The sequence below is a fragment of the Lutra lutra genome, chromosome 10 (assembly GCF_902655055.1).
Source record: "Lutra lutra chromosome 10, mLutLut1.2, whole genome shotgun sequence".
Taxonomy (NCBI): domain Eukaryota; kingdom Metazoa; phylum Chordata; class Mammalia; order Carnivora; family Mustelidae; genus Lutra; species Lutra lutra.
The window spans coordinates 108608883-108620588 of NC_062287.1; the positions used below are offsets into that span (position 1 = coordinate 108608883).

The 11706-nt window shown below is 52.0% G+C and overlaps 1 protein-coding gene across 2 annotated transcripts; it reads left to right on the top strand.

Moving 5' to 3' along the window:
- Window positions 1-2097: 2097 nt before the first annotated feature.
- NPAS4 (neuronal PAS domain protein 4) lies at window positions 2098-7750 on the top strand. Of its 2 annotated transcripts, XM_047693987.1 has the most exons (8): window positions 2098-2453; window positions 3166-3317; window positions 3503-3605; window positions 3724-3985; window positions 4167-4276; window positions 4622-4757; window positions 4879-6314; window positions 7017-7750. In XM_047693987.1, the coding sequence occupies exons 1-8, from the start codon at window positions 2279-2281 to the stop codon at window positions 7043-7045; spliced, it is 2403 nt and encodes an 800-aa protein (XP_047549943.1). In that variant the 5' UTR covers window positions 2098-2278; the 3' UTR covers window positions 7046-7750. The 2 variants fall into 2 exon arrangements, with proteins under 2 accessions (XP_047549943.1, XP_047549944.1); XM_047693988.1 differs by lacking the exons at window positions 2098-2453; window positions 3166-3317; window positions 4167-4276 and having other exon boundaries at window positions 3505-3605.
- The last annotated feature ends 3956 nt before the right edge of the window (window positions 7751-11706 follow it).

The window sequence follows — 11706 nt, forward strand, 5'->3', positions numbered from 1 at the left end:
AATGCTCCAAAGATCATTGGACCAAAGGGCTTGTCCAAACAGAAGCTTGAGGGAGGGGTGGGTGGGTGCACCAGAGGTCAGATACAGATGGAAGTGGAACAGAGGTGTACTTCCTGAGGGAATGGTTTCTCTGTAATCCAGATAAATAGGGTTAGAGATAGTGGCAGACAGACAGGCACACACACCTCTTCCCTTCCTCTCAGTCACGCCACTGAACACAGGATGGATGATGGAGATGGCCCCAACCTCTGCCAAAATGGCACAAAAGGTCACGACTGGGTGCCCAGATGCCTTCTTCTGAGACATCCTTCTCCTCAGCTGTCTTCTGCCCCCACTCTGCCTCTCCTGTCACCACCTTTCCCCAAAGGGATGAGGAGTTTCTTGACCCCAAATTTTGCTTTGACCCCAAAGTTTACCCCCACCCTTCCTATGTGACTTTCTACCATCAGGCCAGACCCTCTCCCCCAATTTTTAAGTGGTCTTATTTTCAGCCTCTTCATACTTTCACACGGATCTTTAGTCTACCATAAGATTTCACATAAAATGTCCCCTAGACCACATCCTTCTCCTTTTATGGAAGTCTAGGGGAAAGAAAGGCTCCCCTCAGCCCCTGTGGACAGCAACTATATGTGCTGAAAAGAGAAAAAAAGAAAGAAGGACATAGAGGGCAAAGGTGACAGGACGTGGAGACAAAACTGATGAAGAGAGGTAGGGAATCTGGAGAGAGCAGAAGGGGAAATTTTTTTTGGGGGGGGGTTACAAAGCTGAGACAGAACACCAGGTAGGCAATGAGATTCAGAAACTAGTCGGGGCCGAGGGAGGACGATGTGGAGAGTTGAAGGTTAAGAGACAGAACAAGGAGTCCTAGTGCGGAAGACGGGGAGGGGGTTGGAAAGGGGTACGGAGGACAGCCCGACGGAACTACCGGGTCCCTGGCAGGTGCAGGGATCTCGGAGGGTGCAGCACAGCCCCCTCGTTTCTTTGCTGCTTCCCCATCTTCCCCGCCAGAGACGGGGGGAGCCCTCCGGAGCGGTGCGGAGGCAGCGAGGCCCCGCCCGCTGCCGCCGCCGCGGCAGCCGCCGGAGGATTCCTGTCCTAATATGGAGCTGGGATTCCCCCGGCCCCGCCCCCGCCCCCGGCCCGCCGGGAGACCGAGGCTTGCAGTCGGACGGGGGGAACCGCTCGCTCTGGGGGCTGGCAACGGGGTGGGGGAAGGGATACCTAGATGCAGACCGAGATCCTCACGGTGCCCTGGGACCCTGCCTCAGTTTCCCTTGTTAGTGACTGCAGTTAATGAGTTGACAGGGAAACCGAGAATCACTGCAGACTACAGCGTTGGTGTTGGCGTTGCTATTCTTGGTTGTGGGAAACTAGAACCGAGGCCAAATTCAGCCAGTCCCTCTCCCTCAGGACCCCCTTTTCACCCCACCCTACAGACTTAGACTTCCATGTAATGCCCCCCTGCTAAATGCCAAGACCTGGGTTTCGAAAGGGTGGGGGAGGAGATTTGTTCTTTGAAAGTGACTAAGGGAATCCCAGATTGAGTAATCCCTAGAGAGAAACCTCAGCTGCGACCCATCCCGCAGAGGCCAAGGAGGGTCCTACTTCTCCACGTGTGAACGTGACCTTTGTCTGGGGAATAGCAGGGAGGAATTTGTAGACGACCCCGCGCCTCCCCCATTTCCTTATCTCCTTAGAAAAATTGATGTTGGAAACAGTCCCTCCCTCCCCTCTACAGACACTCCTGCCAGGGGCTTCAGACCTCCCTAACCCTTGCCCTTGTCCCTTCCCTCAGCTGAATACATTTGGACCCCTGGCGCCCTGCACCCCCTTTCAGGGTTTCCTAGCGCAGCGCCTGCTTCTCGGCTCAGCTGCTGCCAGCCACGGCCCCCTCCGCAGCCTCCGTTCTCCCCCTCCTCCCGTCCCCCCTCCCGCTCTCATTCTACGTCATGGGATGACGTCGGGAGCCAGGGAGGGAGGAGGAGCGCTCCCCCCTCCCCAGGCAGCGGCTCCCGCTGCAGCTTGCTTAGCCCAGCCTCCTGCTTTCCCGCCCCCCCTTTCTCTAAAGCGAGCCCCCCACGCCTAGCAGGAGCTATATAAGGCGGAACGAAGCAGGCGACGGGGGCAGCGCAGCCGAGCGGAGCCCAGGAGAGGAGAGAGAAGGAGAGAGAGAGCCTGAGCGAGAGACGGGGAAGCAAGAAGGAAGAAGCCACCGGTGCGTCTGGACGCGAGCGCAGGTGTTCGGAGCACCGGAGCTGGAGCTCTGCAGCCGCTAGTCATGTACCGCTCCACCAAGGGCGCCTCCAAGGCGCGCCGCGACCAGATCAACGCTGAGATCCGGAACCTCAAGGAGCTGCTGCCTCTGGCCGAAGCGGACAAGGTCCGGCTGTCCTACCTGCACATTATGAGCCTTGCTTGCATCTACACCCGCAAGGGCGTCTTCTTCGCTGGAGGTGAGCAAATCGGGGCTGCTGGAAACTGGGGGCAATGGAGCTAAGGGAACCCACGGGGACTGCTGCCTGTCCAGGGCAGTGTGGCGGAGAGCTGGGGAGAGAAGGGAGACTTGGGGAACTCAGGACTTCCTACTTTTCCTCATGAGCTCTGTTTAGACCTCGCCTTAGTTCTGGATGTGGGTAAGAGCCTGGATAAGGTCCCCGGTGCCAGACTTACCGAAGGAGAGCCAGGAAAGAATGGCCCTAGTTCCCACAAGGGCAGAGGCGCTCCAGGAGCCCGGGGAGGGAAGCCCGGGAAGTTGCAGGGATGGTGTTACCAAAACCCGGGGAAGTGCTTCCAAGGTTCTCTACGCTGAAAGTGGGCTCTTCTGCCGCCTTTGAAGCGCTGTCCGCGGTGCTGATAGCGCGACCGTGCAGCAAGGCGCTGCCCGCGGTGCTGAACACCCAGTCTGTTTTTGACCGCTGTCCATGGGTCTGAAATTCGGGGCCAAGAAAGACCCAGCCCTGACTTAGGAGTCAAAGGGCTCTCTGGCTAGGGAGATCCAGCAACAGGTTCCCTGGCAAGAGCTGTAGGCAGCGGGTCAACAGGTTCGTGCAGAGGCAGGTTCATGAAAAATTCCTCCGGATTTTCTGAAACTCAGTCCATGCTTTCCTCACTTATGCTTTGCCTCCCAGTTTTACTCCTGACCCACCATGTCTTCTTACCCTGCAGGCACTCCTCTGGCGGGCCCCACAGGACTTCTCTCATCTCAAGAGCTTGAAGACATAGTGGCGGCACTACCTGGATTTCTACTCGTGTTCACAGCAGAGGGGAAGCTACTTTATCTGTCTGAGAGTGTGAGCGAACATCTGGGCCACTCCATGGTGAGTGGTTAGAGTCCTCTCAGTTTGGGCTGGGGTGCATATGGGACACAATGAGTTTTCCACTTTTGAGAATCTGAGAATTACTGAGGAGAGAGGGGTTATACTTTGACAGACACTATGTGTCAGGGATTGGCCCTCGCTTCCTTCACTAAATATCATCTCATCTCTTCTTCACCTCTCTTCAGGTGGACCTGGTTGCCCAGGGTGACAGTATCTATGACATCATCGACCCAGCTGACCACCTAACTGTGCGCCAGCAGCTCACTCTGCCCTCTGCCCTGGACACTGGTAAGAACTCCCTTCTCCCTCCCTCAGTGAAACCTCCTTCCTGCTTCCCTGCTCCTCCCCACCTGCTATGTCTTGCAACGATCCACCTTCTTATCAGTTTTTCTCTTCATGTACCTAGATCGCCTCTTCCGCTGTCGCTTCAACACCTCCAAGTCTCTCAGGCGCCAGAGTGCAGGCAACAAACTGGTGCTTATTCGAGGCCGATTCCATGCTCATCCACCTGGAGCCTACTGGGCAGGAAACCCTGTTTTTACAGCTTTCTGTGCCCCACTGGAACCAAGACCTCGTCCTGGTCCTGGCCCTGGCCCTGCTTCACTCTTCCTGGCCATGTTCCAGAGCCGTCATGCTAAGGACCTGGCCCTACTGGACATCTCTGAGAGGTAAGCCCAGAACATTCAGACTCCAGAAGGAAGGCAAGCCAGAGATGAGGGGACCCTAGATTCTGGAGTCAGGGGCAGGGAGGATGGGGTCTAAGGGGGCAGAGGACCTGGGAGGGAGTGAGATGCCTGGGTATAAAGCAGGGAAAACAGAAAGCTGACCTCACCCTTTCCACCTTCCCAGTGTCCTAATCTACCTGGGCTTTGAGCGCAGTGAACTGCTCTGTAAATCATGGTATGGACTTCTGCACCCTGAGGACCTGGCCCACGCTTCTGCTCAACACTACCGCCTGTGTGAGTGTCCAGAGAGGCTGGGGACAAGACAGGGAGCTGGGAAAGGTGATGGGAGACCCAACCAAGAAGGGCTGTGCTCAAGACTTAGCTGGGGAGATGCCAGAGGCCAACAATTTTGGATACTATAGGATGAACTTTAGGGTAAGGAGTCAAAGTGAGAATAGAATCAGAACTGGGGGACTCCAAGTGGTGAGGTCAAGGTGGGGAGCTGAGTGGTGCAGGTCAGGGTAGTCAGAAATAGAGATGTCATTGATATCCCAATTCAGTGGAGAGGCCAGAAAAGGGGGAGTTTAGGTGTTGTTGCCTGATGGACGTCCTAATTCTTCATATCTTCTTTCCCTTCAGTGGCTGAGAGTGGAGATATTCAGGCAGAGATGGTCGTGAGACTTCAGGCCAAGCCTGGAGGCTGGGCATGGATTTATTGCCTGTTATACTCAGAAGGTCCAGAGGGCCCCATTACTGCTAATAACTACCCAATCAGGTGAGCTGCACTGCAGGGGCTTGGAGGACAGCTGAGATGGACATAGAGGAGATACAAATCAGGGAACTTCTCTGGGAAAGACCACCAAACCCTTACCATTTGCCTCTTCTCTCCTCTCCAGTGACACGGAAGCCTGGAGCCTCCGCCAGCAGCTGAATTCTGAAAATACCCAGGCAGCCTATGTCCTGGGCACCCCAACAATGCTGCCCTCATTCCCTGAGAATATCCTCTCCCAAGAGCAGTGTTCCAGCCCCAACCCACTCTTCACCCCAGCTCTGGGGGTTCCCAGAAGCACCAATTTCCCTAGTGCTCCAGAACTGGGTGCTGCCTCAACATCAGAAGAGCTTCCCCAATCCCAAAAAGAGCTGGGTTTTAGTTACCTGGCATTCCCGTCTGGCTCTCAGCCTTCTCTTCAAGCAGACCTGAGCAAGGATCTTGTATGCACCCCACCCTACACACCTCACCAGCCAGGAGGCTGTGCCTTCCTCTTCAGCCTCCACGAGCCCTTCCAGACCCACCTGTCCACTCCTTCCAGCTCTCTCCAAGAACAGCTGACTCCAAGCACCGCAACATTTTCTGATCAACTGACGCCCAGCAGTGCAACCTTCCCAGATCCACTGACCAGCCCACTTCAGGGCCAGCTGACCGAAACCTCAGCCAGAAGCTATGAAGATCAATTGACTCCCTGCACCTCTGCCTTCCCAGACCAGCTCCTTCCCAGCACTGCCACCTTCCCAGAGTCTCTGGGCAGCCCTGCCCATGAGCAGCTGACTCCTCCCAGCACAGCATTCCAAGCACACCTCAACAGCCCCAGCCAAACTTTCCCAGAGCAACTGAGCCCCAATCCCACCAAGACTTACTTCACCCAGGAGGGATGCAGTTTTCTCTATGAGAAGTTGCCCCCAAGTCCTAGCAGCCCTGGTAATGGGGACTGCACGCTCCTGGCCTTAGCCCAGCTGCGGGGACCCCTCTCTGTGGATGTCCCTCTGGTGCCCGAAGGCCTGCTTACACCTGAGGCCTCTCCAGTCAAGCAGAGTTTCTTCCACTACTCTGAGAAGGAGCAGAATGAGATAGACCGCCTCATCCAGCAGATCAGCCAGTTGGCTCAGGGCATGGACAGGCCCTTCTCAGCTGAGGCTGGCACGGGTGGCCTGGAGCCACTTGGAGGTCTGGAGCCCCTGGACTCCAACCTGTCCCTTCCGGGGGCTGGTCCCCCTGTGCTCAGCCTGGACCTGAAACCCTGGAAATGCCAGGAGCTGGATTTCCTGGCTGACCCTGATAACATATTCCTGGAAGAGACGCCCGTGGAAGACATCTTCATGGATCTCTCTACCCCAGACCCCAATGGGGAATGGAGTTCAGGGGATCCTGAGGCAGCGGTCCCAGGAGGGGCCTCACCGCCTTGCAACAACCTGTCCCCAGAAGACCACAGCTTCCTGGAGGACCTGGCCACATACGAAACCGCCTTTGAGACAGGTGTCTCAGCGTTCCCCTACGATGGGTTTACTGATGAGTTGCATCAACTCCAGAGCCAAGTTCAAGACAGCTTCCACGAAGGTGAGTCCCACCAAAGTGTTTGGGAACCTAAGTCCCTGCCCCGCCAATGAGATGCTGGTAGAATTAGATGAGTAAAAATTCCCCTTTCTGTACCTTAGTTTTATTAATGGCATAACAACCCTTACTACCCAGGGTAGCAATGAAGAGAAGAACTAGAAAAAACTTAGCATAGACGTTCTGGACAAGTAGGCCTAGTGGGCAGGGGTCAGGGATGCTGCATAAAGTGCAAGAGAATCCTTGGTTAATGTCTTGTGCTTCTTCATTCTATGAGGGACCTAGATCAGCCATCACCACCCATTTCACAGGTGAAGAAAACGAAAGTCCCAGAGTTAAAGAAACTTGCTTAAGGTCATACAACCAACTGAGGGAAGAGGGATTAGAGTTCTATCTCAGTATTCCTGCCCCCTAAAGAGAATACAGAGCAAGAGTTTGCAAGAGTTTCGGAAAGGAGGAAAGTGAAACTCAGCCCCTGGCCCATTGGAGGTTCCTTGCCCATGGCTCCCTCCTTTCCAAAACAACAGTCGTAGTTTCACTCCCTCACCTAGATTGGTCCCTTCTCTTGCTGAGCCTCTGGCGGTCACTCAGTCATTGGACCAACATAACTGAGGCCTGTGCTATGTGCCAACAGTGTGCCGCATCCTCAACCTGTCTTTCCAATGATCTTACTGACAGTCATCTCTCTCTCTTTCTCTCTCTCTGCAGATGGAAGTGGAGGGGAACCAACGTTTTGAATAAGTCTGTGACTTAACGTCGTCAAGTATGGCATATTGTCATCAAGACGTGGAGCCGCTCTCCACCCCCCCCGGGAATGTTGGGGGGATTCTGGGGGCCAGAGGGGGATATATCTGATTTCCCAGGCCCTGCAGGATGTTGGGGGGGGAGGTGGGAGGGCAAGGGAGGGGAGCTTCTTTTTAAAACTTAGAGACTTCAAGCAATCCCAGTTTCCATTTCAATCTGTATTCACTCGTAGTGAGTTTCCTTGAATGGGATTTCAAGCGGAGAATGGGGGAGTCTCACTTCCCCACCCCCCGCACTACCCCATGGGCCTGGGCCAGTTCTCCACTCCTGGGGGGCCAAGCCACCCCTGGGCCTTGGTGGAGGAAAGGCAGCGCCCACCTGGGCCAGCCTGTGCCCTCAGGGGCTCTTGACACCCACGTAGAATTCTCTACACACCAGTAACGGGATTTCAATTCCGATGGACTCTGCCGCCCTGGCGGCCCTTCTTGTGACTTTTGCGCCCCGCGCCTGGGGTGGGGGGCGCGAAGAGACGCTACGTTCCTTTCCGATGGAGGAAGGCAGACCTGCCGCTGTCACACGTGTGCTTGCACGAGTGCGTGTACCCGGTGCGGGACTCACCCGGCTGCCAGACTGCCTGGGCCTGCCCAGGTGGCCACTGCGTGGTGCTGCGGTGACTTTGTAGCCAACTTTATAATAAAGTCCAGTTTGCCTTTTTGGTACCACTGGTGTCATGCACTGCTCTGAAAAAGGAAGGGTGGGGATCTGAGAAGGTTGGGAGGCCCAGGTGGGAGTCTGCGGGTCAGGAGGCAAGGTCTGGACCTACTGAGAGCCCTGGGGTTTCCTCCTCCACTCATGCACTCATTCATTCCTTCACTCAACACGAGCGTGCAGGGTGTGGCCCACTCTGTGCTAGAAGCTAGAGAGTTTGGAGCCCAAACAGATGCTGGCTCTTGCCTTCAAGATGCTTTGGCATAAAATATTAGAGGGTATTGGAGTCTCCTTCCTGCTCCAGGCTCACAGTGCTCTCACAGTGTGGGAGGGAGCAGAAGGGCCTGGGGATGGGCAGGGGATTCAACTTGACATTTTCCGGGACATGGGTTTGAAGTTCCAGAACATGAGTCTGTCTTCAGCCTGGTCCTGCAGGGAAGCAACTTCCCTTTGGGGCTCTGCATCTTCTCGCTGGAAATTATAACCACCTGCGTTATCTCTGCCTGGGACTTTCCGTGGATAAACACTTTCACATCCCTTGTTCACTACAATAAAGCCTCTAGACAGGCATATTAGCACCATTTCACCAACGGAGAAACAGGATCTCAGGTAACAAGTGATTTGCCCCACACAGGTGGGCAACATACCCACATCAATGCATCTGAGTTCTGGGCTGTCCCCTCTGTTCCCAAAGCTGCTGAATCACCACCTCATATTGTCCCATTCCAGAGCACCTGAGAAGGTCAGACTTGGGCTGGGGCAGGATCCTCTTCTCCTCCAGGTCTACAAGCTAGAGAAGACCCCCAGCTTGGGTATGGAATATAAAATATAACTAACTGGGTCAAGAGAAAAAGTTTTCAAAAATGCTGTTTTCCTCCAAACTTGAGTGCCCAATGGCCACAGGGTGTGGTGGTGGGTGGGAGAATGAAAAAAGAGACAGAAAGACCTGGATTTGAAACCCACCTCCAACTATTTTTTGCTGAGTGAGACCTGAGCCTCAGTCTCTTCACAGGTAAAACGGGACTGAAGAAAAAGGTGTTAATTTCTCAAAGATGCTGCTAGAACTTGACTGGGTCTTTATAAGCTGAGGAGTACAGAACAGACTTAGCTTATTAAAGTAAGTTAGAAGGCACTGGTGACCACCGAGTCTCAGAGAAGTTTTTCTTTCTCAAGGAGAGGAAGGACACTCCAGTCGTCCTCCAGTGAAATACTGGGCTGGACTCCAGGAGCTGAGGTCATGACACTGAGAATCCCCTAAAATTCCTCTCATTCCAAATCCTCCAGCCCCAGGATTGTGCCCGTGAGAGGGTCCCACAGGAAGGAAGACATTCTAGGGACCTGTCATCCCTTTTGCACCTTGGATTTATCCTTGGGAGAAACAGGAAAGGCGAAGTCTTGCCCTCTGCCTTCCTGTGCATCTGTCCTCCCACTTGGACAGAAGAACTGAACTGTAAGCCCCAGGACCTGGTCTTAGCTTCCCTCCCTTGAGGCACCATGCACAGGGCTGAGTTCGTAGCAGGCACACGAGAAATATTTGATTGAGAGGACCATTTCTGAAGAGCAGCCCAAGGCTTTGAGTAGAAAGTCACCAATTTCTACCCCAAAAACTTATTCCTGAGTTCCCCAGAAGGCAAAAGGTTGTAACTCTCAGCTTCAAATTTTAAGTGAACATAAGGTCAAGACACACACTAGAGTCCCATCTAAAAACCTCCCTGGTGGTCATCAAAAAGGAAAGAAAAATCTGAGAAGCTGTAAACAGTTGAGAGGAGCCTAAAAAAATTACAGTGAAATATGCAGTGTTATTCTGGATGGGATCCCGGAACAGAAAAAGACAGAGGTTAAAAAGAGAGAGAGAGGGAGGAATCCTAATAAATTATGGACTCTAGTTAATAATAATATATCAGTATTGGTTCATTAATTGTGACAAGTGTACCAATAAGTGTAAGATGTTAATAATGGCAGAAATAATAGGCATGGAGTATATTTAACTTTCCTATGAATCTGTATCTATGCTGAAATTAAAAGTTTTTTTTAAAGTAAAAATCAGGGCGCCTGGGTGGCTCAGTGGGTTAAGCCGCAGCCTTCGGCTCAGGTCATGATCTCAGGGTCCTGGGATCGAGGCCCGCATCGGGCTCTCTGCTCAGCGGGGAGCCTGCTTCCCTCTCTCTCTCTCTCTCTCTCTCTCTCTGCCTGCCTCTCGGCCTACTTGTGATCTCTCTCTCTGTCAAATATATAAATAAATAAAATCTTTAAAAAAAAAAGTAAAAATCAAATAAATGAAAATTTAAAAAATTAAAACATATGAGAAAAAAGAATCACCTTACTGGTGGTTTTCATGGTGGCATGTGATAGACAGCGTTTTAATGAGGATCATCCCGAACCAGAGGTCCCCGGGGAGGCACGAGTACTGTCCAGCACAGAGAAAAAAATAGGAAAGCCAACTGCTCCCCCTGCTGGACAGAGAGGGATCTGTTTCTGTTCTCACCAGCAAGGTCCCTGTGGCTCAGAGAATCACAACTAGAAACAAATGGATATACTGAGGCTGGGAGAGAGGAAAGGACTTGCACGATGGCTCTCCGGATGTCACTGCAGAAGCCAGCTCTACTCTCAGCCAAGTCCCTTCCCACCAGTCCCAACTCTGGCCTGGGAGCAGAAGGTAGGAGAAAGGGCTCAAGTTTTGGGGTCAAAGACTGAGTTCAAGTGCTGACTCCGCAGCTTCGTTTTTCCATGTGATAAAAACTTGCAATACCTGTATGTGCCAGAAAATGAGCTGCGTCTGGGGACACAGTGGTGCACAGGACAGACAAGGTTCCTGGGCCCACAGAGCTCATATTCTAGTTGTGGGGAGACATAACAAAAAGTAAACAAGCCATCTAAAAAGAGTGTACAGAATGTACAATAAGGGAAAGCACCAGGGTCCCATGATAATCACAGCTCTAGTTTGGACACTCACCTAACTTAGAGTGTGTGTCAGAAAAAAATTTTGTAAGGGAGTTAACATTGGGGCGCCTGCCTGGCTCAGTCAGTTAAGTGTCTGCCTTCGGCTCAGTAACCAAGCCTGCAAGGAATTGGGAAGGAATGCTAAGCTCAAATTCTCTGAGGGGCAGAATGGAATTCCCCCTAGTCTTTCAGAGCTGGAGAAAAATGGGCCTTTCACACTGCAAAAGCACTTCAATGGAGGAAGAATAGTTTTTTTCAACAAATGGTACAAGTTAGATATCCTTGGGGCGGGGATGGATGAGGGAGGGAAGAACATTAATCTAAGCCTGACATCTTTTACAAAAATTAACTCAACAAAACAAAACAAAAACAAAAATTAACTCAAAATGGGTCACAGATTTAAATGTAAAACATAATTATACTGTGGATATGGTTTAAGAGGACATGGCCATTAAAAAAAAGTTTTTATGGTGCAGAGAGTTAAACAAAACAAAACAACACAACAACTATAAAATATAAAACTTGCAGAAGAAGGGGCACCTGGGTGGCTCAGTGGGTTAAGCCTCTGCCTTTGGCTCATGTCCTTATACCAGGGTTCTGGGATCAAGCCCCGCATCAGGCTCTCTGCTCAATGGGGAACCTGCTTCCCCCTCTCTCTCTGCCTGCCTCCCTGCCTACTTGTGATCTCAGTCTGTCAAATATATAAATAAAATCTTTAAAAAATGTTTTATAAGAAAAAGTTGTAGAAGAAAACACAAAAGAAAATCCTAGGTACTTAGGTACTAGGCGCTGGGTGAAGAGTTCTTAGTTGTGACACAAAAAGCATGATCCATCAAATAAAACATTTTTTGAAAAATTGGCTTCATTGAAATTCAAAAGTTTTCTCTGTGAAAGATCTTGTTCAGAGGATAAAATGACAAGCTACTCAGTGGGAGAGAATACTTTCAAACCACATATCTGACAAAGGACTCCTACCTAAAACTCTCAAGACACACAGTAAAAAAAA

Coding starts and splice junctions, on each gene's coding strand:
- NPAS4 (XM_047693987.1), top strand. CDS start 2,279: ATGTACCGCTCCACCAAGGGCGCCTCCAAGGCGCGCCGCGACCAGATC. Junction 2,454..3,165: donor GGGCGTCTTCTTCGCTGGAG/GTGAGCAAATCG, acceptor CTTACCCTGCAG/GCACTCCTCTGGCGGGCCCC. Junction 4,758..4,878: donor GCTAATAACTACCCAATCAG/GTGAGCTGCACT, acceptor TCTCCTCTCCAG/TGACACGGAAGCCTGGAGCC.